At 39.6% G+C, this 27,998-nt stretch overlaps 1 protein-coding gene and 1 pseudogene across 4 annotated transcripts in view; one reads left to right on the plus strand and one right to left on the minus strand.

Moving 5' to 3' along the window:
- LOC309667135 (small ribosomal subunit protein uS5 pseudogene) overlaps positions 1-27,998 on the plus strand; it is a 97,497-nt pseudogene that overhangs the window by 39,981 nt on the left and 29,518 nt on the right. Inside the window, exon 3 of the transcript XR_014268485.1 lies at positions 25,035-26,753. The product of XR_014268485.1 is annotated as a small ribosomal subunit protein uS5 pseudogene (transcript). The remainder of the gene's footprint in view (positions 1-25,034; positions 26,754-27,998) is intronic.
- Positions 1,104-27,562, minus strand: AMD1 (adenosylmethionine decarboxylase 1). 3 transcript variants are annotated; one of them, XR_014267527.1, is made up of 10 exons: positions 27,109-27,562; positions 10,752-10,838; positions 9,633-9,759; positions 7,977-8,079; positions 6,899-6,941; positions 6,656-6,800; positions 6,451-6,543; positions 6,215-6,370; positions 2,161-5,795; positions 1,104-2,098 (listed from the first exon to the last, which is right to left on the minus strand). XR_014267527.1 is itself a non-coding variant. In XM_082475423.1 (9 exons), the coding sequence occupies exons 1-9, from the start codon at positions 27,216-27,218 to the stop codon at positions 5,655-5,657; spliced, it is 1,005 nt and encodes a 334-aa protein (XP_082331549.1). In that variant the 5' UTR covers positions 27,219-27,562; the 3' UTR covers positions 1,104-5,654. The 3 variants fall into 3 exon arrangements, 2 of the variants coding, with proteins under 2 accessions (XP_082331549.1, XP_082331550.1); XM_082475423.1 differs by having other exon boundaries at positions 1,104-5,795; XM_082475424.1 differs by lacking the exons at positions 9,633-9,759; positions 27,109-27,562 and having other exon boundaries at positions 1,104-5,795.

Raw genomic sequence — 27,998 nt, forward strand, 5'->3', positions numbered from 1 at the left:
TACCATGAGCCTGCCTGGAGCATCAGGGTGAAGGACATCACAGAGTTAATGAAGGCGGCCAACTTCCAGGGTTCACGTCAACCTTACTACTAAAACGCTAAAACTGAAGTCAGAAGAAGCAAACGTACTATCAAGGATGGGGAACTAATTCTTGAATTGTAAATAAAGTAGGTGAAATAACTCAATTCCCAAGTTTTAGGTAGCTATAAAAGGGAGACTTATTTGGAAAAGAAGGTTTAGCTGAGAGACTGCACAGTGATTAAGAAAATGAGCCAGAGTTTTGAATCTAGACATTTCTACTTGTGCAACCTTGGGCAAGTTGACAGTTTGGGGAATGTGTTTCAGTCTTAAGTTTCCATTAACTAAATCCTCCTCCCCAAGGACAGGAATAAAGGAGACAAACCATGTTTGGATGCAAGAAGTGGGCGAGGGGGGACGGCGGGAAGGAGTCTGCCAAAATTCAGTACCCATTCATGAGAAAAACGGAGCAAACCAAACAGAAGTAGACTATGTAAAAGGTATCCATCTAGGCATCTACATAAAACCAATAGCATTCTTTTTTTCTTATTTAATAAATATTTATTTAATACAAATACATTTTTAAAAATTGGAGTAAAATTGCTTTACAATGTTGTGTTAGTTTCTGCTGTACAATGAAGTGGATCAGCTATATGTATACCTATATCCCCTCACTCTTGGGCCTCCCTCCCACCTCTCCCCATCTCACCCATCTAGGTTGTCACAGAGCACCACACCGAGCTGAGCTCCCTGTGCTATACAGCAGGTTCCCACTACCTACCAACAGCATTCTTGATGGACTGCTCTTTTCTTCCTAAAATTGGGATGAGCATGCCTTAACAGAAGACCAGGATAAGGCTGAGGCGAGGAAAGCCCCTAGGGAGCAAAATGCAAGGATGCACTCACTCCCAGATGCCCACTTACATCACCCTGACACTACCTCCTTGAATTTTGCTCCCTAGGTTGTCTTCCCAACCTCATCTTAGTAGGCCTGCTATTACCACATACTCAACATGTATTAGAGGTCCTAACTGGGCAATAGAGAAGAAAATAAATTTTTAAAACCAGTGAGCTTAAGCAAGGTCTCATGATACAAGAAAAAAAAATTTTTTAATTGTGTAAGTTAGCAATTGGAAAAAAAACAATCCCATTGATTGATAGGTTTTTAGCATCAAGAAACCTAAAATAGTTATGACATAATCAAAATCACACAAGACATTACACAAAATATTGCTGAGAAAAATTAAAGATGACAGATGGATTCAACTCAATGCTAATTAATCATAATGCCCATCAGGCTTTTAAAAAATAGAAATCAACAGGCTTACTTTAATATTTACACAGAAATACAAAGTACACGAAATAGTCAAAGCAATAAGTAGACCTACACTTACATGGTCAACCTAATTTATTAAAAGGCACCAAAGTAATTAAATGGAAAAAGCACAAATGGTGCTGGATTAACTGATCATATGGATAAAAATGAACCTCGATCCCTACCTTGTATCACTTAGAAAAATTTGAGATGGATCGTAGATGTAAAAGCCAAAAATTATAAAGCTTTTACAAGAAAACAACACCATCACAATGTGGAGGAAGGCAGATTTATCCACAGAAAAGATCCATTAAAAAAGTTGATAAATTAAGACTGTTGAAATTAAGAACTTCTACTCATCAAAACACTATTAGAAAAATGAAGAAGCAAGACAGACTAGAAGATATCTGCAAAATACTAGACCAAAAAATTGTATCCAAAATATATAAAAGTCCTGTATCTCATTAATAAAAAGCCAACCTAATTTTAAAATGTACAAAACTTATTTTCATTCAAAGAATATAGTAATGGCTAATTGACACAGAGCATGTTCATTAGAGAAATGTAGATTAATACAAGATACTATTACATACTCAGAAGCCACAATGCTTATACGCAAATGTTCATAGCAGCTTTATTCATATTTTCCCAAAATTGGAAACAAAATGTTCATTAACAGGAGAATAGCTAAACAAATTGTGGTACATTCATACAATGGAATACTACTCAGCAATAAAAAGAAATACATGGTTCAACCTCTCAAAACTTTATACTAATGAAAGCATTAAGTGATTCAATTTAGTTTCAGAGCTGGGGGGGAGGGAAACCCTAGTCTATGGTGAAAAAATATGGATAGTAGTTAAACTACCAGCTAAAGTAGGGGTAGTGCTTTGTTGCTTAGGTAGGGGTATAAGGGAACCTTCCTTTGTCCTGATATGGCTGTAGGCTAAAGTATCCATTTTCAAAATTGTAGTTAAGGTTTGTATATTTCAATTTTTATAAATCTTACCTAATAAGAGGTATGTATAGCGGACAGATGAATGCACCAAAGCAGAACTGAGGACTATCGAAGCTAGGGTGTGAAGGTTCAAGGTACAATTTTTTTTAATATACATCCAATTAAGATGTTTAATTACAAATCTCGACCTATTTTTATGGGCTCCTAGCTCACATATCCAACAGCATATTGGACATCTCTTGACACTGCCAATGGTTTTCTTCCAATCTTAGTCACATAACAGATCTCTATGACCCTGCCTCAATTTCATCCTAGGTTTCTGGTTTGAACAACTCAGGAAAATGCTAGATTGCAAGTAGTAGTCTGAAGAGGGTTCAGTTTGGGGTGAGAATTGACACTTGTCATCTTGTAAAGGACTAATAAAGTAGACCCTAAGGAGCAAACATAAGTGGGAAGAAACTAGAAAAGTAAAACAAACTGATGGTGGTAACAGTGGACATGCTTGCAGTGAACTCAGAAAGTCTCTGAAGGTAGGAATGGGTGGATAGAATCCAAAGGACCAATACTTCTTCCATTATGACAAAAAGGGTAGATGAGAATGTCAAGTTTGAAGGTGGGTAGCCAGGAAATGGTGAGTTATCTGTCTAGGACAATAAAAGCCTTTTATCTTTCATAGTGTGATATCACATTTACCATATTTTTCAGATTATATCCCTGAATCTGATTAACACCAAGTGTCTGCCAAACTCAGTTACCTGTTCATGTACAAGAATCTGGTGCTGTAGGTATTGCACACATGTGTAACAACCTGCTTTTCTACGATCAACCCTTTTTAATTCAGATGATGAGATATGTACCTGCATGGCACAATGATCAAAAGCTTATAACTCTGTTCTAGTTAATAGAAATAACCATGAGTTAAACTCTGCCCCCACCCCACCATCAAGAGCCTATTTCATAATAAATGTTAGACTATTCCACCTTCAAACTTTTCACTTTTCTAGCTCCAAACTCTAGCATTCTTATTCTTACTACTTACACCCTTTCTACTCTTTGATATCCTGGTATATAGCCCGGATGATTTCCTTTGAGCTTCAGGTATGAAGCCACTAACAAAAAAATGTTTAAATCTGTTCTCCCAGGAGCTTAGAGATCTTATCTTTATGACAACTCCCATAAATCTTAAAAAATGATCATTAAATATTGATTTACTCAATTAATTATAAAAACTTTAGATGTCTAGTATTTGGTCATGTATATACTATTTAAAAAAATACATCAACAGAAAACTTTCTGAATGTCACTAGACAATGAATTAAGCAAACCTTTATTGAAGCTTAAATTGTGGTACAGAAATACATTTCAACTGATTTAAGTCCAACACCATGAAGAGAGAAATTATGGCACCAAGATTCTCCCTCCTCTATCATACACACTAGGATTAATTTAGATTACTATTCAATCTATAGTCTTCATTTTTCTAGGCTTTGTTCCATACAAATTTGTGCAGTTTCTCAACATTAAATAGAAATCTTAAATCTATTGGGGGGGGGGTTGGGGGGGATCAGACCTCAAGCCAATAAATGTTCATCAAATCTACTGGGACACTGTTCAAGAACAAAATCCACTTTGAGCATTGGTCCTCATAATAGCACCAAAACATTAGGTACTGGGCGCTAATAACAGAATCGGACTGATCCATTGATTGAAAGCTTCTTCAATGAAGCTCTGAATCAACAACATGTTTAAAAGTCAAAAGTGTTCCAACAACTTGATTTCAAACCAAGTAGAATTTATGTTTAGAAACACTAAAAAAAAGTGTTTCATTTATAAACACGGAAGGAACAAAAACATCACTGCATCAATCCAGAAAGAATCAAAAATTGAGGACAAGAAGAAATACAAAATTGAGTCAACTTTGCTCTTTTCTCAGCTGCTTAAATAAATGTCCATATTAGCAAATACAGCTAAAAGATCCAAACTCTTTTAAGCCTGTATTTCTAGTCATTTCCCATTGACCATTTTGGAATTTTGTATGTTATATTTTATGGATAGCACTCTGCTTCACTGTGTAGTATGTCTGAATAACCTGAACAGTTCTCATTCATCACTTGATGTTACTCCATGGTGAAAGAAATACCAGTAAGAGGAACCGTCAGAACACTATCACATGCATCACAAAGTCACAGAACTTTTTAAGTCACAAAGATGGCAAAGACATCGATTCTGCTTTGAATGAAAGTTTATGGCATATCATTAATAGAAATTAGTGGAAATGGCTATGAAAGTAAAAGTTGAGGTGAATCATCTGAGCTGACTTGACTTGTTGAATGCAACACAACCTTTATCTTAAATCTCCTTGCTAACAAATTTAGTGATAATTCTTTTATACTACTACTTAGCAAGTTAATAAAGGCATGGTACCCATGAGAAGCTAATCTCATTTAATGGGGGGCACAGAATGGCATACAGGTTCCATACAGTTCTGCCAGTATTCCCTAGTATCAATCTACACCTTCTTTGCTAATCAACACCAGCTTATTTCAAAAGAGCTCATGGTAACGAAAAATGCCAAACTCCCTTGACCTTAAAAGAAAATTAAGCCCAGGGTCCACCCCCCCGTTCCCCCTCTGGGGTATAAGGTTAGTGTAAACCCACAGTGTAACAGTGTATTGCTTTATGGAGGGGGTGTGGTTGGGAGGGAGACACCATGGTGAGGAATGAATCAATTAAAGTCACACAAGTATAGGAAGCAGTGAGATAGTAATACACAAAATGGATAACTGCAGTCATTTTCATAGAGGACTCGACTCGTGGAAGAAGAACTTTGATTGGTGCTGCAAAAACATCTGTATGAAGTAGAAATTGGTTTCAATAACATTAGTAGAGAATATGTTCTAGAAAGTGGAGGTAACTGGATGCAAAATCCTGGTAGCAATTTAATAGAACAGTCCCAGATGGCTAGGCTGAGGCCAACACCTAATGAGGACGAAAGCCTTGTCTGTGGGGAATTTTGGATGATACCTGGAGAAATATTACACTGTGCATAAACCAAATTGAGTTGTTTTCACAAGTGTTGTAAAGTTTCATATAGTAAAAGGTTTTTTCTACATGCACTTCCATTTCACAGCAAGAGTGGCATAGGATACCTAAACACAGAAGAGAGCATTCATGCAAGATATCTAACTCCTTGATATAATAATGCATACAATTCAAAATGATTACACTATCATTACATCTAGGGCTTTCTGTAACTACAAGGTGGTGGTTATGGAAAGCATGGCCCTTGGTATCAATATCTAAAAAGCAGCCACCACCTTCTATGTGTGTTCTCTTTTTGCGTTTTTTCTTCATTTTTCTTAATCAACTCTGCTGTTGTTGCTGCTTCTTAGCAAAACTGGTAAAAACAAAATTGTAATCATTGAACATAGCGCTCTGGCAATCAAGACGTTTAAAACCTTCAATCTTCTGGGGCGAAGAAAGCACTGTGCGACATTTAGAACTCTGGGGAAAAAAATTAAATTAACCATGAGTGCTTCCAATCTGCAGAAGTATTTTCAAACAAAGCAGTCATGCAATAAATATTTAAGACTACTATTTTAGTCAAACTGTGGCACTGAATATTTTAGCTGACTTCTTAGGGGCAGGATGAAGTGGGACACCTTATGTCCCCCGGCACCCCCCCCCAAGGTCTATCAACAGGGAAAATAGGACAAGAGGAGCCCATGAACTGGGTTAGATATAAAAACAAGGACCAAGAGAAGTCTAATGAAACACATAAAGCTTCTCATCTACCAAACACCTCAATTAGTAGTACCTCTGAATATCTGACTGATTATGTGCCATCTCAGAATACATTTTATGACATGCCTCACTATCTTTATTTTCTGTAAGATTTTACTGTCGATAATAAAATACATTACCTGATTTACAAACAGGGTGGTCACAAATTTTCCTGGCTTGAAGACTTCCACAACTTTCCTGATCAGGTCATCATAGGAGGTCTGACTTAAGTTTGTTTCAAAGCTAACATAAGAAAATTCTGGTTCTGGAGTGATGTGAATAGTCCAATAAGTTCCCTTCGAGAAATAGTTTTGTGTTAATAATGGAAAGGGCACACTTAAATATTTCAATTATTAAGCAAGATATTCTTACTTACATCCGATTTCATTCCATTCATTGAATACCCACAAGGATTGAACAGTGTGGCATCAATGACAGAACCTGGTATCAGGTCACGAATTCCACTCTCCTGGAAAAAAGCCCAAAGACTGAATTAAAAACAAATCTGAAAAATAAATGGAGAAGGAGTTAAAATATTTAGTCACCAAGCAGAATACAGAATTATTATTGAAAATGCTTACACGAGTGACATCCTTTGCAGTAACACCATCTTTCATGTAGAACTGGTCCATAACTGCTGGGTCAAGCTCACTCATCAGAATTTCCAGGGTTTGATCTGGCTGATTGATTACCCGACTCTCTGGGAAATCCAAAGTATACAAGTACCTATATAAAAGTACAAAATAGTTTCTAAAAATGACAACTGGAAGTTTAAAGTAAATCTTATGTAGAACAAAACTTCCATCAAATTGGGTCCAACATACCAACAATCAGAATTCATGCGTCCCATACAATATGCTGCTCCATCTGTTGAGGGAGGAGAACGTAAAATAAATTTAACAGATCCATTCGATAGCAAGTAGGCAGGATCGCCCTCACCTTTTAAGAAAAAACTTTACTGGCTGTCATTTAGAGATGCACTTCAGCTAGTGAGTCAGTCTAAATGGTGCTGAGAAAACTATGGTTAACTCTCCCCTAAAACTCCATTAGGAAATGGAATTTGGTCATCCATTTATCTACTCTCTCAAGTAAAAACAAGTTATTATATGTAATACGTCCTCCTGTCCATAGTGTTTCAAAGCCTCATTAAACACAGTAAATTAATAGTTGGTAGATATTTAAACTAAATTATACTCAGCACTCTTATTTATATAACCTACTACAATTTCATATTAGTAGATGAGATAAGAACAGTAGGATAGAAATCTGATTTTCTTTTTAAATCATCCCTGTGAACAACTTTGTGCCATGTTACTAAAATCATCCAGGTTTTCAGCCTCCTTTAGGATATGTTAGATTAGATAAACTTTACTTCCCTGTCCTTGAAACTCAAAAAGGAAGGTCTATAAATAAAAGCTTAGCAAATGGATGGAAAAAATCTTGCCAATTTAGTTGAAGTGACACTATGCTCTCACTAAGTTGACCATTTTTAAGCTAGCTCAATTCCTATATAGAATGCTCGACAGAGTTTCTTAACATGGACCAGTGCCTTAGCATGGGTTTATGAGGTGACTGGGCATTTTTCTGAAGGGATTACACCTTCATAACCACTAAGTTAGATATAAATGAGAGCAACTGGCTAGATGAAGATGAGCTCTCCCTCTGGCAGGTGATCAATTCCTTGATTTTCCCCCCATCATTTCAACAACACTTACACAACATACTCCAAAAATTGTAATCAGCTACATTGATACATTTATCTTAACTATATAATGTGCTGCATTTGATACACAGGCGTACACACACACACACACACACACACACACACACACACACACATATATTTGAAAGAATATATCTTCTAACTTTAAGAAAGCAGGATTCAATTCTATTTAAACTTACTTGGGAAAATTGCATTAAGAAACTCTATTTCTTCCTGGAAATTCCGGTGTGGGTACCCTTGGTGAGAAGGCTTCATGAAATTCTTACGAGAATAAAAGAAGCTCTATAAAAGACAGACAGATAATTTCATATACTGAATTCTATCACCTTTCCTAAACCAATCAACTATTTTCTACATGTACATATCAAAATCAAAACTATCTCCACAAATATTTTCCCCAATGACACCTAACATAGTGTTTTTCCTTTAATATGCTTAATAGATGTGTAGTACTTTGCTGGCCGACAAACAAAAGCAAAGGCCACTGTGTCAAACAGCAAGGCTTCAGCCCAATACTCATGGATTAGTGTTATACAGAGCAACTTTGTTTTTCAGCTGTGAATAGTCTTAACAGAACATTAACCATGTAGATTGTGTCACTGAATTTCTAGAAACTAAAAAATGCCCAACTACTAATGATGGGTCATAACAACTGTAGAGACAAGGTACAATATTTATTTCTAGCGCAGAAGTTTCTTTTTCTTTCTTTGTTTTTGGCTGCGCCATATCACGTGGCATGTGGGATCTTAGTTCCCCGACCAGGGAATTGAACCTGGAACCTTGGCAGTGTGAGCACGGAGTCCTAACCACTTGCCGGCCAGGGAATTCCCTAGAGCAGGAGTTTTCTTTCTTTCTTTCTTTCTTTTTTAAATTAACTTATTTTGTTTTATTTAGTTTTTTGGCTGTGTTGGGTCTTCGTTGCTGTGCGTGGGCTTTCTCTAGTTGCAGCGAGCGGGAGCTACTCTTCATTGCGGTGCGTAGGCTTCTCATTGCGGTGGCTTTTCTTATTGCGGAGCACAGGCTCTAGGCACTCGGGCTTCAGTAGTTGCAGCACGTGGGCTCACTAGTTGTGGCTCATGGGCTCTAGAGTGCAGGCCCAGTAGTTGTGGCGCACGGGCTTAGTTGCTCCATGGCATGTGGGATCCTCCTGGACCAGGGCTCGAACCTGTGTCCCCTGCATTGGCAGGTGGATTCTTAACCACTGTGCCACCAGGGAGTCCCTAATCTGAGCTTTATAACAGGCATGTAAGCAAAAATTTTGTGGCAGAACATGTGTATGTTTAGTTTCAAAAGAGTCAGTGATCCAAAAATTAAGAACATAGTGCTAAATTTAGATCTTCTTAAAAGGGTCAATAATTAACAAAAACTGTTTTAGGTCCTAATGACAGCTATTCTTTGCCATAGTTAAGTAAATTATTAAAATTCAACATTTGCTTATCAGAACAATTATACCCTAAGTATAAATTCTGATAGCATTCAAGAATTAACTGACTATTGCTCTTTTACATAATCAATTCTTTATTATGAAGACTGGATGATTTTTCTTGCTTTTCTTTTTCTTAGTTTCTCTACCATTCATAGTAATAACATTAAGGAATTAACTACTGAAAGTGTCTGGTTTTCTTTTCTCCCATTTGAGTTTTATCCCAACTCATTCTCTGGTTCCTCCATATTTTTTGCTATTAATGAGCAACAGGCACTCTTTCTCCCCATGTTGTGAACGTCCTTACCCATTAAAACTGAACAAGTATACAAATTTATTTACCAGGCACATCACCGAACCCTAACGTTTATGCCCCACCCCTCAAAAGGATAAATGTTTTTTGATTACTTACTTGAATTGAGTCAAACCCACTGTAATCCCTAGCAAGTTTCAACAGGGGAACCAGTGCTTTCAGCAAGAGGGTGGTACCACATGTCTTCAAAATGAAACGTCTCTTGGAGACAAACATGCTACTCTCACTGCAGTTTAAAAAAAGTCACAATATTATAACAATGTTTATGTACTACTGAGATGCTTAATCTATTATTGCACTGTCATTTACAATGTAAATTTTTGGCTAATAATTTTAAATGTTAAGATCTCAAGGAGGCAAATAATGTACTGTAGTATTCTTCCTCTTCTATTATATAAAAATCAGTGTAAGGTTCTAGGACCCCACAGAAACAGAACTTAAATTAGGTATAAAGCATATTAGCTCATCACACAAACTCTCTTTTAGTAATCAACTTTCCTCCTCACCTAACCTAACCTAACCTAACCTAGGACACTAAATTCATACTTCACCTCATCTTGAACTGCCCACTCTCATGTATTTCTGTAACCATCTCATTACTTTTCATTAGATAATAAGCTCTATGAGGAAAGGAATGTTTGTTTTTACTCACCATTATATCCCTAGGGCCTGGCACATAATAATCATTTGATAAACATCTGTATATGCCAAGCACAAGCTTCGTAAAAAGCAGGCACCATGTTCAATACAATAGCCCCAAGGCCCATTATAATATTATTATAAGAATTCAATATAGTATCTTTGTACCTATAAAAAGGTTGCATGGCTTTCTTCTCTTACATACAGCAATCCTATTTGTATGATGAAGCTAATTTTCACTTTGCCTGAAGTTCTGAGAGAGAGGCATATACTAAAAAGGAAGACCTGTATCAGGGACTGTGGGCAAAGGAACACTGCCATTCTACCCTCCCCTCCTTCATTTCCTGCTAACCTCAAGGAGGTAGTAAAGATGGCAACCATCTTGAAGAGCTATTAGGTAAGACTTCAAAAACCTACTGCCTAGGGACATCAGAAGTAAACATTTTATTTTACACCATATTTGAAAAAATAAGAGGAAAACAATTATAGAACTAAGATCCAGAAAAATGATTTGCTATTCCATATAAAGTATGATTCAGACTGAAATTGGTTAGCCAACACTTGTTTTACAGGACTTACCTGAGTACATAAGCTTCCTGCTTGTCAGTTTTTGTCACACTTATGATTGAACATTGCACATCCTTCAAAAGTATGTCCCACTCGGATCTATTATTTAACCAAAAAGAGGGTGATTAATTCATAACAGTACTCTCATAAAAATTACAAAGGTCTCAAAGGTTTCCGATGATAAGATCACATTTTATATTTGTTGTCACATTCTTGTTCCAGCTTCTCTTATGAATACCAACATTTAGTTTTGTTTCAAAATAATCTATATTGACATAGTCACCAAATAAGATGGATACATTTTGCTATAGTATGTAAAAAAAAAAAAAAAAAAGCAAACCAAAACCCAGGAAACTATACTACGTATTTGCAATTTATTAAGAAAAAGACAAGGGACTTCCCTGGTGGTGCAGTGGTTAAGAATCCACCTGCCAATGCAGGGCACACGGGTTCAAGCCCTGGTCCGGGAAGATCCCATATGCCGCGGAGCAACTAAGCCCGTGTGCCACAACTACTGAGCCTGTGCTCTAGAGCCTGTGAGCCACAACTACTGAGCCCGCGTGCTGCAACTACTGAAGCCCGCGCACCTAGAGCCCGTGCTCCGCAACAAGAGAAGCCACCACAATGAGAAGCCCACACACCACAATGAAGAGTAGCGCCCGCTTGCCGCAACTAGAGAAAGCCCGCACACAGCAACGAAGACTCAGCGCAGCCAAAAAATTAATAAATTAAAAAAAAGAAAAGAAAAACAAATGGGGGGGGAGACAAATAGACAAAATAATGTAAATAGGCCATGTACAGAGAAAATACCAAAGGCCAATAAACCAAGGGAAAACATTACCTTTCACTAAGTGATTAAAGAAATACAAGTTAAAATGAGATACTTTTTTCCCCTATCAAATTCTGATTTTGGGGGGGGGGGTGCACCACACAGCATGTGGGATCTTAGTTCTCCAACCAGGGATCAAACCTGCACCCCCTGCATTGGAAGTGCAGATTCTTAACCACTGGACTGCCAGGGAAGTCCCTCAAATTCTGATTTTTAACCTTACTATATGAATTACAATTTAAAAAGCATAATTTCCTTCACCAATTAGATTGGCAAAGAGATTTAAAAGTTTGACAGCAGGGGCTTCCCTGGTGGCGCAGTGGTTAAGAATCTGCCTGCCAATGCAGGGGACACGGGTTCGAGCCCTGGTCTGGGAAGATCCCACATGCCGCGGAGCAACTAGACCCGTGAGCCACAATTACTGAGCCTGCGCGTCTGGAGCCTGTGCTCCGCAATGGGAGAGGCCGCGACAGTGAGAGGTCCGTGCACCGCGATGAAGAGTGGCCCCCGCTCACCGGAACTGGAGAAACCCGTCGCACAGAAACGAAGATCCAACACAGCCATAAAAAAAAAAAAAAAAAAAAAAGTTTGACAGCAGAAGTAAGCTGGTACTCTCACACAGTTTTGATACTATTTTCTGCTATCAAATTGGCAGCTAATCACAATGCCCAGTGCTGTTTAAAGGTCTAGAAGCATTGTCAAAAAAACCAAAAAATGCCTTTGGCTGACAATTCAATAGTACAAGCATACCCATAAGATCTTGGGAATACTGTTACACTCTATCTAATGGGATGACAAAATGCCCATTTCAACAAAGTTGAAATGCAGTAAGGCAGTAGACAGCAAAAAAGGAAGTCATGGGCTAGTCTTAATCTACCCGATTGAGACCTAAGGTAGTGCTTCCTCTTCAGTGTGCCCACTATAAACAGAAAGTTAACATAAAATATTCCCACAGGACAGTTTAAAATGACCAGATTAAAGGCTAGCAATATGTTTTAAGCCTCTTAATATTTGGCAACTCATTCTTGTATACCCAAGAAAATGGCATATTAAAGTTTTCTTTTCCAGTTAAGACCTTGTGAGAGAAATCCTGAACAGCACAGCCAGCACAGAAATAGGTATGCTTATTCTTTTGTATTAAAGGCAAACATAATACCAATCAATCCTGCTAGAATTTTGTGCCTGCTTCATCACTTTTCTAAAAGAAAATATTATTGGCCCAATGGGCTATTGGACGACCAGTCACAAGGCAGTAGTAATTCCTCCCACTGGTAGATTAAATTGAACATTACTCAGACCCATCTGAAAACTTAAATGATTTAGCCTTGCTAATGATTAATTATAAAGCCTATCTGCCCATAACTTTATCAAGCAACTTTTTTTTTTTTTACAAAGCAACTTTTAAAAAGAGCTAACAATTACTCTTTTTAAAAGGTGCTAATGATTGTTTATATAAAGAAGAAAATACATATTAGACTTGGCCATGTTTTTGCAGTTTGTTTCAAATTTTAAAAATGGTTCAATTTGTTGTTTAGGGAAGGAAAAACAGTTGCAATTAAGACCCAGTTCTGAGTTAACACAAATTTATAGATTGTCTTAGGTACTGAAGTAGTAGCTATCAGTTTCATATTTCTAAGATTCAAAGGTCACTAATGTGCAAACAACATTCCAGAACCCACAGTATTTCAATTCCACAAAGAATATGCCTTCATGCAAAAAGGAATAACCAGAACTAAAGGAAAACATGAGGCTCTTATTGAAGCTATTGCTTTTCTGCTTTGTGACATTTCTTACAATTACCCCTGGGCTTGGTTTAATAAAACCTACCTCACATGACTGATAAGAATAAATTACATAATGCATACAAAATTTACCTACTAGATAGTAAGAATTCAAATACTGAATATGAAAGCAAATAATAAAAATACCCACTATAAACATTAGAAGCATTAAGTAAAATTCTGGAGCACAGGGATCTCTTTAAGAGATCTAATTCAGATCTTCCAATAATGCTACTGGCTAATGTCATTACCTACTGACTTCCCACTAGAATTAAGCACTCCTGCAAATATTCTCTTCTATCCACGGGACATAACATAAATAGTGAATAGAACTGAGAAGGGATGATTAAAGTTAACTACCCTCCCCCAGTTTTATTCAGATATAGTTGACATACAGCACTGTGTACGTTTCAGGTGCCCATCATCATAGTGATTTCACCTATGTATACTGCAAAATGACTACCGCGATAAGTTTAGTTAGCTTTCATCACCTCACATAAATACAATTAAAAAAAAAAAAGCATTAAAAGAAAAAAATTTTTTTCGGTGTGATGAGAACTCAGGGTTTATTCTCTTAACATTTTCTTCACATATCATACAGCAGTGTTAACTACAGGATGTTAAGACTTTTAAATGTGTTCTGTGGCTGAGCTAGATATAGTATAACAAGAACTTTTCCTCTCTTGTGTAGCTTTTTTTCCTGGACTTAGAAGCTGTCTTGCTTTTTCATTTGCTTCTGTTTTCTACACACTTATCCAAATTTATCCTCAGATGTTCCCCCAAATGTCTCCTCTTTCAATGTTTAAGTGGTTCTTGGCCAAGAATAGGGTGCTAAGACTTAGCTAGTCAGAAGTTCTATGCTTGTTTAGTGGACCTCTCTCTATCTAGGCTGTTTCACTGGGGAACTCCGTTGTTTTTTTTGTTGTTGTTTTTTCCTGGGTAGGTCAGATTACCCAAATATTCGGTTCTCTTGCCTGGAGCATATTAAGATTTCTGGTAGGTAAAAGAGCTGATAAAGGGCTAGGGATCTCACACTCAGTATAAACTTTTTATTGTTTTCAGTGTAGTGACTCTACCCCTCAACTGTACCTGCTTCCCTTACTTCAGAAAGATCCTGTTTTACTCTCTCCAAAGAGTAAACTATTATCTAATCTTCAGATCTCCTGGGATCCCCCCTTCTCATCTGACACATTATATGATAAAGACACAATGAGGGACTTCCCTGGTGGCGCAGTGGTTAAGAATCTGCCTGCCAACGCCAGGGGACACGGGTTTCAGCCCTGGTCCGGGAAGATCCCACATGCCGCAGAGCAACTAAGCCTGTGCGCTACAACTACTGAAGCCCTCGTGCCTAGATCCTGTGCTCTGCAACAAGAGAAGCCACTGCAATGAGAAGCCCGCGCACTGCAATGAAGAGTAGCCCCGCGGCTCGTTGCAATTAGAGAAAGCCCGTGGGCAGCAACAAAGACCCAACGCAGCCACACACACACACACACACACACACAAAAGACACAATAAGAATAATTAAAGCAAATAAAGTGTACATTGACAGATATATAGATAACTAATTCACCCAAATCAAGCCACCTGAGAGTGAACAAGAACCTTATAATTATGCTGAGACAACAGTTGCAAACTTTGACTGTTCTGGATACTGCTGAATGGATTTCACTCTACCTAGAACCTCTGTCCCCACCTCCCTTCTTCCAGCTCAAGTCACCCCACTACCCCCACCAGATCAAATCTGCCATTAAAATGTTTTAAAACTCAGAAGGCTTACCTAAGTGCTTTAGTTGTGTGGCTATTTTGGTATTCATGTTAATCCCACCAGAATCATTCCATATAGTTAGGGATTGAATGTTTTACTGTTTCCATCCTCAGTGCCTAGCCCAGTTCACAGCAGGCCCTAAAATATTTGTTGCATCTGGCAATAATTTTGATTAGATCTTATAAACTTGCTAAAAAATCAAAAAGCCTTAAATTTAAAAAAATCTAAACTGCTACATGATCCTATTCAGTTTTTTAAATTTGTCACCATAATAATTCAGGTATTTAGATGGTGAGTTCTTAAAAAGAAAAATAAAAGATTCATTTAACAGAATTATTCTGTTAATGAGCTACAGATATATATTCCACTTGAAATGCTATCTTAACCTGCATAAATGAAGCTTAGTCATTTCACTGTCCAATATCTTAGCTGTTATAGAACCCATTCATTATAATGAACCTAGACATGGACTATTTTCTCAATTATTTTTTCTGCATCACACTCCTCTTTCTGTGAATCTGACACAAAATGTTAAAACTTTTGGTTTGTCCCACCAGGATCTGTTCATTTTCAGTCTCTATCTTTTCTCTGTTGTTCACACTGGGCAATTCCTACTGATCTGTTTTCAAGTTCACTCACTCTTCTGTCATCTCTATTCTACTAAATAAAGCCCATTCAGTAAACTTTTTATTCCGGTAGTTATTTTTTAGTTCCATCTTGTATTTCTCTGCTAAGACTTCTAAGTGTTCTCCTTACTTCTTATAGAATGGTTACGATAGATGCTTTTAAATTTTGATCTGCATCACCTAGAGGCTGGAGTCTATTGACTGTCTTCCTTTGAAAGAATTTCCTGGTCATTTATTTGTATGTCGAGTAATTTATGATCACATCCTGGACATCACATTATATGATTTTACATCTCCTTTAAATCCTATGGAGCATGCTGATTTTAAAGAACTGTGTTAGGGGACTTCCCTGGTGGTGCAGTGGTTAAGAATCCACCTGCCAATGCAGGGGACGTGAGTTTGATCCCTGGTCCGGGAAGATCCCCCATGCCATGGAGCCCGTGAACCACAACTACTGAGCCTGCGCTCTAGAGCCCGCGAGCCACAACCACTGAAGCCCGTGTGCCTAGAGTCCGTGCTCTGCAACAAGAGAAGCCACTAATGAGAAGCCCATGCACCACAATGAGGACCCAACGCAGCCCAAAAAAAAAAAAAAAAATTGTGCTAGCAGACAGTTGAAATGGTTAAGTTCAGTCTTGTTCTTATCCAACTTCTATGGGTTATGTTACTATTTCAGAGTTATGAAAGCCATTGCTATGGAATTCTGAGCTGTCCTGCATATGTGCCACCCAGTGGCCAATCTGTCAGTTTTCAAAGCCTTTGATACACTGTTTAGGGTCAGATCCACACATGAGCAGCTAAGGAGTGTTCATATAAATCATTAAGGGATCACCTTCTTCACCTCTTTCTCTCCATAATCTCCACAACAACTTCTGGCTCAAGGTGGGGGGGGGGGGGTTGGGGTGGTAGTGAAGATGGCCTGCTTCTTGGTCCTCTGGCTAGAAAGTCAAGGCTTTAGTTTCCCCACTCTGCAGCAGTCTGCTACAGGACTGCCTGAGCTGTGGCAGGAAAGAGCAGAAAAAAAGCAAAGCAATACGAAAATAAAAAAGGGGTTTTCCCCACTCTCTCTAACCCAAAGGGGCCCCCCTTCCCTTCCTTCTTTGCATTCCAGAAAAAGACCTCTCTTAGAGCTCAGTCTGTGTGCAGTTCCAGGTTTCTGGCAGCTTTTGAGACCACCCCAGGAGATACCAGAGAAAAAAAGAAACAAACTCACGGCTATTTCAGTGATACTCTGAGTTTTGGCTTCCTTCTCCAATTCACCTAACATTTACTTTTCAGAGCTCTCAGATAGCTGCTCCATGCATTCTGTCCAGGTTTTTTAGTTGCATTTATAGTGAGAATAGAGTGTGCTTATTCCATCTTAATGGAACAAGAATGCTCTTGCACTCATTCATCACTGTTAATAAATTCTGCAACCAAACTCTTCCTCACCTAACAGAAACCTTCAAGTAGGATTTTTCAAAGTCACAGGATGAAAGGAATTGCTTTAAAATACCCTAAGCCAAACACAGTTGAACAGTCTACCAACCAAGTGATTATAAAAACACAATCTTAGGAAAACTGTTGGCTCAAAAAAATAATAAATCAAAGGGCAGGAAAGATGCAACAGTGATACAGAATTGAAGAAGTTAATACAATGCCATACATGAACACAAAGAGGAAGGAGAAAACCAAACAGCTGAGAATTTCAGCAAATTATTAATATCACATTTCTGAGGGGAAAATAAGCCTCCTTTTGTAAATAAAGCTTTTTTTGGATCCTAGCCACACCTAGATCATGATAAATATCCCAAATAGTATGCTCTTTACAAATGACAGTACATGGATTGAATGATCTTAGTCACTATGCCAGAAAAGTAAAACATTAATGGCATGCTGTATTTTATAAGTTTTCTTAAAGAGTCTGTGGTCTAATAAAAATAGAACAAACTGGGGTGTTAACACAGGAAAAGAGCAATTAAAATGACAAGAGACTTCTATGTCATCTGATTCAATAACACTTGTAATGGCTAACTGAGTACTTTTTTTTTTTTTTGGCCACACCACACAGCTTGTGGGATCTTAGTTCCCCGACCAGGGATTGAACTGGGCAACCGCAGTGAATGTGCCTAGTCCCAACCACTGGACCGCTAGAGAATTCCCCTGGCTACACTCTTTAATGTAAAAATTTAAGAAGTAAACACCTCAGGTCAAATGACCTTTAACAAAAGTTCAAGACTAATTGGGAAAACAGTCTCTTGAGTAAATGGTGTTGAGAAAACTGGATCTGCACACAAAAGAATGAAATTAGATACTTACCTTACACCATATAACTCAAAATGGATTTAAACACCTAAATTAACAGACTTCCCTGGTGGTCCAGTGGCTAAGACTCCTCACTCCCAAAGCAGGGGGCCCCCGGGGTTCGATCCCAGGTCAGGGAACTAGATCCCACATGCCACAACTAAGAGTTCGCATGCTGCTGCAACTAAAGGTCCCACATACCGCAAGGAAGATCCCCCGTGCCACAACTAAGACACAGCGCAGCCAAATAAATAAATAAATATTTAAAATGTTAAACACCTAAATTAAGACACAAAACACCTATAAGAAAACATAGGGAAAAACTTTAGGACACTGGATTTGGCAAAGCTTTCTTGGATGTTACACAAAAAGCACAGGCAACAAAAGCAAAAACAGGCATATGGAACTACATAAAACTTAACTTTTATGTATCATAGGAAAACACTCAATAGAGTGAAAAGGCAGAATTGGAAAAATACTTGCAAATCATACATCTTGTAAGAGGTTAATATCCAGTATAAATAAAGAACTCCAACAACAAAAACAAATAACCCAATTTAAAAGTAGGCAAAGACTTAAATAGACAATTCCCCAAAAACAAAGATATACAAATGGCCCACAAGCATGTAAAAAGATGCTCAACACCACTATTATAAGAGAAACGCCATCACATTCTTGATACCACCTCACACCCATTAGGATGTCTGCTATTTAAAAGGAAAAATGAAAGAACAAGTGTTGGCAAGAATGTGGAGAAATTTTAACACTTATGCACTATTGGTGAAAATGTAAAATGGTGCAGCCATTATGGAAAACAGTTTGGACATTCCTCAAAAATTTGAAAATAGAATTTACCACATGATCCAGCAATTCTATTTCTGGGTATATATACAAATAATACAAAACAGGATCTGGAAGAGATACTTGCACATCCATGTTCACTGTTACTCACAATTGTCAAGAGAAGGAGGCAACACAAATGTCCATCAAGGGATTAATGGATAAAGACAATGTGGTGTAATACATAAAATGGATTATGTGGCCTTAAAGGAAATCCTATCACATGCTTCAACATGGATGAATCTAAGAATTTTATGCTAAGTGAAATACACCAGTCACAAAAGGATGAATACTGTAGGTTTCCACTTAAATGAGGTACTCAATACATTTATATGAAGTATCTAAAGTAGTCAAAATCATAAAGAAAGGTGATTGCTAAGGGCTGGGGGAAGAGGGGAGGGGAAATTAGTGTTTAATGGGTAGTTTGTTTTGCAAAATGAAAAGTTCTACAGGGCTTCCCTGGTGGTGCAGTGGTTGAGACTCTGCCTGCCAATGCAGGGGACACGGGTTCGAGCCCTGGTCTGGGAAGATCCCACATGCCGCGGAGCAACTGGGCCCGTGAGCCACAACTACTGAGCCTGCGCGTCTGGAGCCTGTGCTCCACAACAAGAGAGGCCGCGATAGTGAGAGGCCCGCTTGCCGCGATGAAGAGTGGCCCCCGCTTGCCGCAACTAGAGAAAGCCCTCGCACAGAAACGAAGACCCAACACAGCCATAAATAAAATAAATAAATAAAATTTTAAAAAAAAGAAAAGAAAATGCTCCCTATTAAAAAAAAAAAAAAAAGTTCTACAGATCTGTTGCACAACAATGTAAACATACTGAATACTGCTGAATTGTACATTTAAACACTGTTAGACTTTTTAAAAAATCAATTAAAAGAAGTAAATGATGGAGGGAACAGCATGCTACAAGCAGGTGGAAGAAACCCTTTAGAGCAGAGTTTCGCTCTTATCACTTAAGATTCTACCCTCAGATACTGTAGGTCAGATACTCTGCAGATGGTGCCTGGAAACCTGCATTTACTTAAAAGGCCTCCAGGTGATTAGATTCCTCTAATGGATTTCTTCCTTTAAGCAAAAATCACTGGTTTCAGGACTATCAAGTAATTTACCCAAAAAGCCACCCAACTGAACTATTTGAAGCTTCCCTACTGCGACCTTAGCTAATAGCTTGACTTAACCTGTTTCAGAGACTCTCCTTATCACATTACATTCAGGCCTCAACACCATACCTAAGGTAGTAGTACTAGTAATAATAGTAGTCTGAGTCAAACCCATCCTAGAACATGAGATTATTCTTTAGCAACGTCTAGGCTGACCAGAATTTAATTCAGATTATCCAGAGAAATAAGCTTTTATCTTTTGTTCAAAGAAATCAACCCAGAATGCACTGTTAATTATAATCAGAGTACTAAGTTCTCCATCTCAAACTTTACCTAAAAATTAAATGAGTATAATTACTGCTACATTCATTTGATTATTACTTTCAACGTGTACCTCTCAAAGAAAGGTGGTTTAAAGATAGCAGTTCAAACTTTTCTGAAACTGCTGTGAGGAGTGTAATAAGAAGCTTAATTCAATAAGAAGCTTTTCACTCCGAAACATTTATGCTAAAAGGTTTTTTGGCAATGGGTTGTAAATTCCTTAAATGTAAATTATTGATATTGCAATATGGTGCAGTCATTTAGACAAGTAAGGCATGAGTTCTGGGAAAGTTAATGCTGAGGTGTAATTTACTATTTTTGCAACTGCCCCCAGTCCTTTACTGAAGATTTTATTTTAGCTTACAAATTTGAGTGAAGGAAAGAAAGAACAGCAGAACATGCCACTAGTCCTAAATGTTTTTTCCAATATTAACATTATAGATTGTAGTTTTCATATTTTTACATAACTAAAACACCTCTAACCTTCCCACAATTAGTAAAATATTTATTCTCTTCACCTTCATCCACTACAATTTCCCATGTGAACCTACCTCATTACTAAGAATATATAGCTCAGGTCTGAGATGAATTCTAAAGCAAAAAGGAAAGCCAATTTTAGAGTCCTGAAAGATCAGATTAAACTATCTTTCCTCACCAAAATTTCTTATTTTCTAACATACTTCCTCCTCATAGCTGCCATTTCTTATAAAAAGGCTTTTGTTTGGTCCAGGATTTTAGTCCGGCAACTCTAAGACATTATGGAAATAGACATAAATGGTCTATTTCTATTCAACATCATTTGAAATCTGAAAAATTTAGTAGAGAAAACTGCAGGTTAAACCTAATATACTACTCCCTCTTTATATTTCAACTTTAATTACTGTGTGAAATAAGTCAGTTTTAGAACATATCATCTGTTCCTTATTCATTTGGATGTCTGGACTACTGCTTTTCTCCAACATTTTGTTAACCAGTATTATTTAACCCAAGCCATACCAGAAAAGATTTTCTTTCTTAAAAAAATAAAACAAAATCTATATAATGTGCCCCTTTTGTCTCCCTTGAGAAATTAGTAAAAAAAAAGATTCTCAGTATTATGTCATTTGTTCAGATTACACTGAAGGTAAATGCTACAATTCTACTAAATGGCCTACAGGAGAGTGAGAAATGTTTAACAGAAAGTGGGTTCCAGGGACTTAACTCTCTGGCGGTCCAGTGGTTAGGACTGCGCGCTCTCACTGCCAAGGGCACGGGTTCCATCCCTGGTTGGGGAATTAAGATCCCACAAGACGAGCAGTGCTGCCACCCCCCCCACACAAAAAAAGAAAGAGAGTGGGTTCCAGCTTGACTTGGAGTTAAAGCTTGGAAAGAGGGGCCAACTTTGCTTCATGTGCTTTCTATTCCCTCATACCATATTAAAAAATCAATTCCAGATGGATTGCAGATCTAAATATGAAAAGTAAAACAAAGTTTAGAGGGAAAAAATAACATCTTCGTTACCTCAGGATGAGCAAAGATATCTTAACTAGGATACAAAACCACTAACCATTAAAGGTGAAAACACTGATAAATGACTACACTGACTACATTAAAATTATGAACTTTTGTTTCTAAAGCTATCATTAATAAAATGAAAAAGGAAACCAGAGGGTATAAAATATTTGTAATACACATACTGGACAGATAATTCATCCATAATATATAAAGAACTCCTGCAAACTGAAAAATCATCCCAAAAGAAAAACAGGCTGACTTGAACAAGCATTTCACAAAAGATAGCCAAATGGTGAATAAAGATATGAAAGGATGCTCAACTCCATCAGTCTGAAGGGAAATACATAGACCACCATATACCCACAATAATAACTAAAATTAAAAAGACAATACAAGTGTTGGATGAAGATATGGAGCAACCAGCACCCTTATGCTGACTATATATATGCACACCCTATGACTTAGCAATTCCATTCCTAGGTATGTGTATGTTTAACAGGAAGGCATACATATTGCTCACTAAAAGACACTTACACTAGTGTTCATAGCAATATATTTGTATTAGCAAACTGGAAATCACTCAAATACCCGTATTAACAACAGATTTGATAAACTGTGGCACATGGACACAAAATACAACATTGAGAATGAACTAAAAAACCTCAAACATAATGCTGACCAAAGGAGGCGTAATGCATACTAAATGACTCCATGTTATATATAAAATGGGGAAAACTAATCTACGGTGTGTTAGAAATCAGGATAGTGGTTCCCTTAGGTAGAGAGGGAAATAGGTTATAATTGGAAGGAGGTACAGGGGGATTTCTGGCTAGTTACAGTCCTTAGATTTGAGCGCTGGTTACATGAATGTGATCAATTTGTGAAAATCAGACATGTACTTATGAGTATTTATTTATTTAGGCTGTGCCGGGTCTCAGTTGCGGCACTTGGCATCTTCGTTTCGGCGTGCGGGATCTTTTCGCTGCAGCATGAACTCTTAGTTGCGGCATGCATGCGGGACCTAGTTCCCCAACCAGGGGCTGAACTTAGGCCCTCTGCATTGGGAGCATGGACTCTTACCCACTGGACCATCAGAGAAGCCCATGATTCTCTTAACTTTTGTGTTATGCTTCAATAAAAAGCTCAAAAAACCCAAAATATCTGTATTCAGAAGATATGCTGTTTTACTATTAGTCAGATTTTTCATATCATATTGTTTAATTTTGGCAGATTACCACTTTCTCCAGCTCTGCTGGAATATTTCCTTCAAAATGGCCCTATGGTTTTTTTTTCTCTTGGTTCATGTCTGTGGAATAATTTTCATGTCACAAATTCTTCAAACCCCACACTGCTTCCAATTAAATATTTTTTTGGATCCTTATACCTGATGATAGCAGAATCTTTTCTATAAAACTATTTCAGCAGCTTTTCAAATTCTCCAAATTCATATTCATCGTTGTTACTGTACAAAGAATTTGGGGACATATAGTACTCTAAACTTCAAATTCATTTGAATCTCTTCATTTACATTAGATCTACAAGATTCTTGACATACACGTATACCTGTGAAACTATCACAAAACACTGACCACATGCATCACCCCTAAAAGGTCCCTCATGCCTCTCCGTAATCCACCCTTCCCCCTTAACTCCATCCTCAGGCAACCACTGATCTGCCTGTCAGATTCTTATGAATTTTCTGGTTTTATAGACATGAAATCTTACAGTATAGTACTTCTTGTGAGGCTTATTATTTTTTCTCCAGCACAATTATTTGTTGCATGTATCAATAACAGTTCATTTTTTTTTATTACTGAGTAGTATTCTATCGTATGAATAATCATAATTTGTTTATCTATTTGCTTGTTAATAGAGACCTGTTTCCAGTTTGGGGACTATTGAAAAATAAAGCTGTTATGAATACATTCATGTAAAAGTCTTTGTATGGACACATTTCCTGTTCACTTGGGCAGATACATGAGTGGACTAGACTGGTTGGATCATATGACAGATGTATTAACTTAATAAGAAACTGCCAAACCATTTTCCAAAGTGTATATACTGTTTTCCATTCCCATCTGCAGTGCATGAAAATTCTGATTCCTTCACAGCTTGTCAGGGGTCTGATATCAAAATTATACAAACCCCAAAAGGAACTATGATGTGTATTCCCTTTCTGTTAACTATTAGAATGTATGAAGAAGGTTGGAATTATTTCTTCCTTGAATGTTAGAACACTCCAGTATAACCATCTGGGCCTAGATTTATCTTCATGGAATGATTAATGATTAATTCAATTCATGCAATGGTTATAGGACTATTAAGATTTTCTGTTTCTTCTTGCATCAGTGTGGAAAAGTATTTTTCTAGGAATTTTCCCATAATATCCTTGTTATCTTTTAATCGATAGTGATGCCCTCTTAGGACATCTTAACCCTTTCCATAACCTTAAGTTTTATGTTTTATAAACAGTGTAGTTGTTAACTTTATTCCAGTCTGTTAGTTAATGTCTTTCGACTATGACTTTTGTCTATTTGCATTTTGGCAGTATTACTGAGGTTGGAGATGTGAGGTAAGGACAAGGATTTTCTGGCTTCCAAACTTTTATATCATTGAAAAAAGAACAAAGCTACTAAAGACTGATTATTCCGTGGAAGAATTAAGGTTTAACTTCATTAAGCAATCCAAAACTCACCATCTCCTCTACTTGAATAAAAATACATCAACTTGGTAGAGCACCCTTTAATGTTAAGTATCTGATATACTTTCTCCTCCAGCCTGGTTTGCTTAAAGAAAGGAAAAGAAGAAGATTCTGTCCTTAAGGGCAAAGAATCAAATATAAAGATGTTAACACTTACGGCTACTATTTGTCAGTCAGTTCTTATGTACTATAAATGTATTAACCCACTTAATCCTCACAATTACCCTATGAGGTAGGTACCATTATTTTCTCCATTTTAGAGACATGGAAATATCAAACAGCTAGCTATTAGATGATATCTGAATTAAAATCTAGACATGCCATAGGTCATGCATGAACCATCTCATTATGCATTACTCTTCTGGATGACTGATAAGTCTTCTGTGGTCTCTGGGGCCTGCACCCCACCTCCTCGGAGACCAGAAGCCAGTGATTTTCTCTGGCCAGGCCACTGATTTTAGGTGATGTATCAAGCATGTATTGTTTTTCAGGTACTTTTTTTTAAACCTCCTAATAAATAACCTAACCAGTTGATCTCTGCCTGACAGGTCACTGAAAAATGTTCCTCGAAGGTTACCAACGGACATCTCTGTTAAATCCAATAGATGTTTCAACAGCTGAAATGTGCTAAACTCTCACAACAGTGATCTAACAAATTTTAAGTGTCTACAAAACGTATGGCACTAAATCACGAATTCAACAAAACTGAACATCCTGTCCCTGAAGGTATAAATTTTTCCATCATTTTAAGATCCACACTGAAGCAGTAAAACAATTTCAGCTGATTAAAGTACAAAATCGGCTCTCAAACATTTAAAGAAAGCAAGTTGCCCATTTATAAGCCTTTCTCCTCCTTGATTCAGGGAACTCTTAACCAAAAATGCCCAAGCTTAAATTCTGGCATTTTTGCCCATGAACTCGGGGAGGAAACACTCCCTTCCCTTTATTAAGAACGTGTGCTTACAAATAAAGCTTCAACCCATTTAAAGAGCCAGAGCAGAAAATTTTGTTATTCATTTATAAGACTGTTCTTACTCATTAGTTCTTCCTGATAACATTTTCTAGATAATCCCATCACAATCGTTCTACCAAAGGCGTATTACCAACACCACGGAACTTTCCCATCTGTGAAATGGAGGAAATACTAAGCTTCCCCATATTTGTAAGTAACTGCTTCCTATAAACATAAAGTGCTTAGAGTAAAGGGCTATATTAAGACATTTTGAGTGTCGCACAAAGCTTGAAAAATGAAACCTGTCACACTTTAGCTAACGCGATGCTCTTCTACAGGAGATTCCTTCAACATAGACCGCCTTAAAGTCCCGGCAGCACGTGTCCGCCTGGATTCCCTTCTCCAGTTGCTTTTTGTCAGAGAAGGCGGCGAGCGCAGCCAACATTCCTGAAACGCCCATTGGCCCACACCCCGGGGCCAGGCTCCCGGTCGGGCCAACGAGCTCATTGGTCGTCGCCTCTCAATGAAGCGGCCGCGCCGGCTCCGCCGCCGCCGCACGGCCACTCTAGCTGCACTTGTGCGCGGAGGAGCCTAGAAAGCCGAGGGGTGCTTAGCGAGCCCAGCCGGGGGGAGCCGGCCCACCCACCTCCGGGGTCGCCTGCGCCCTAGTCTGCGATTGGATCAAGGCCACTACAAGACCTCTCCTTTTCTGCGCGATCGCCCAGCTCTCTCGCGTGACTGCCCGGGGTGGGAGGCTGGGGCCCCAGATTCCTTTGCTGGATTAGGCATTAAAGGTATTATGTCCGAGCTCGGACGGGCCTCTAGCCCGTGAATATAGGCAAGCCTCACTCTACCCCGCACCTCGCCCGGACCCCGCCGACTCGGTAACAGGTTACACAACCCAAGGTCAAGAGAGTCGGGAGCAAACCTCGGTGGGCTCCCCGGGCCGCCCCGAAAAGGCTTTGGTGCAGAGCACGTTAGGGCGGCGGTGGGGCCCAGCCACTGCGACACAGCTGCTCCCGCCCAATCCCCGCCGCCCGGGCGCCACATGCTGCCAGCGCCGACCGCGGGCGGGAGGCCTGCTCGTCAGCCCCTCGGCCCGGCCCCGGGTGGGCCCCCTCCTCCCGCCGCACGCGGAGAGAACGAGTCGGACTCCTGTCCCTCTCCCTCCCTCCTCCGTTCCCGAGGCAGACACGCCCGAATTAGCGCCTGACTAAGCCCGCCGAGCCACACCTGCTGGGAGGGAGCCCGCGCGGCCCCCACCCCCGGGCACCTCACCCGGGGCCCCGAACCGCCAACTCCCGCGGAGGGGGAGGTAAGTTGGGAGGCGAGGGCCGCCAAACCACCCCGAGCGGCGCCGCCCGCTGCCCCGCACGCCGCGCGGGGGACGTTACCTGAGCACGCGGCGGCGCCGGCCTTCTCCCCTCCCCCCGGGCAGCGCCCGGCCCTGCAACGGTGGCGGGAGAAGCCGGCTCGGGCCGCGCGTGGACCTGGCCGCTCCCGCCAGCGCGGGGCCGCCCTCCACGGCCGCCCAAACGACCCCCGCCCGCGAACCTGCCCTCACCTGAAGGCTGCGGGAACCCAGCCCCCGCCCCCCAGCCTGGGGCTGGTCCCTCCCAGGCGGCGACAGCCCCCAGACCCGACTGTGGGCGAGAGCCCCGAGCACCCACCTTGGGATGGTGCGAAGATCCCCAGATCCTTGGTTTGCGTCGGGTTGCTGCCTGGAGAACCAAACCTCCAGCAGCTTCTCGGTCCCTTCGAAAAAATGTGCAGCTTCCATCACCGTGAGACTAGCGAACAACCAACAACCACAGAAAATCAACTAAATTAAATCTCTTCTCCCGCCGCTGCCGCCGCCGCTGCGGATTGTTCCAGCTGTGTTACTAAAGTTCAGGTTCCTTTTTTGCTATAATTTTATATTAACTTTTTTTAAAAAAGGGTTAATAAAATTTTCCCGGCTTTTTTTTTTTTTTTTTTTTTTGTGAGCGAAAGTTGAACGTGAGTCTGTTGGAAATAGAGGCAGATACAGCTCAGTCTCTTGTAGTCCGCTGTTTCCCCGTTAGAGAGAGTAGAGCGAGCGCTAGCTAATGTCGCCGGCCATACTGTGGGAGCGAGGCCGCTGCGTGAGCACCGAAATTATATACCCCGTCTACCCGAAAGGCCAGGAAGTGACGCAGCGTCCCGCCCCTGCGGCTCATTGCTCCAGCCTCCTGTCAATCACCAACCACCCGGTTGCGGCTGGCTGGCCGCCCGCCTGCGAGGAGCGCGGGGAGCTGACTCCCTCGCTGCGGTGCGGGTTCGGGCTGGCAGCTGGGCGGGAGACGGCGGTCTGTTGTTCGGCTGGGGACTACAAACTTGGGGTCGAATGCGGAGTGGGTGGGAGAGCGGGGACGGAGTGAGGAAAGGCTGTGTAGCGCTGCGTAAAACAACTGGTTATCGGGGAACATGGGTGGGTCCTCTGGAGGGTTGGCGGGGTTCGGCGGGGGCGGTGGCCACTGCTGGGCTGGCGTGGGGGTTTTGATCCTGTGCACTTCGTCGCGATTGTCGAGGTACTCGGCCA

This window comes from Balaenoptera physalus (genome assembly GCF_965194825.1).
Source record: "Balaenoptera physalus genome assembly, chromosome: 9".
NCBI lineage: Eukaryota > Metazoa > Chordata > Mammalia > Artiodactyla > Balaenopteridae > Balaenoptera > Balaenoptera physalus.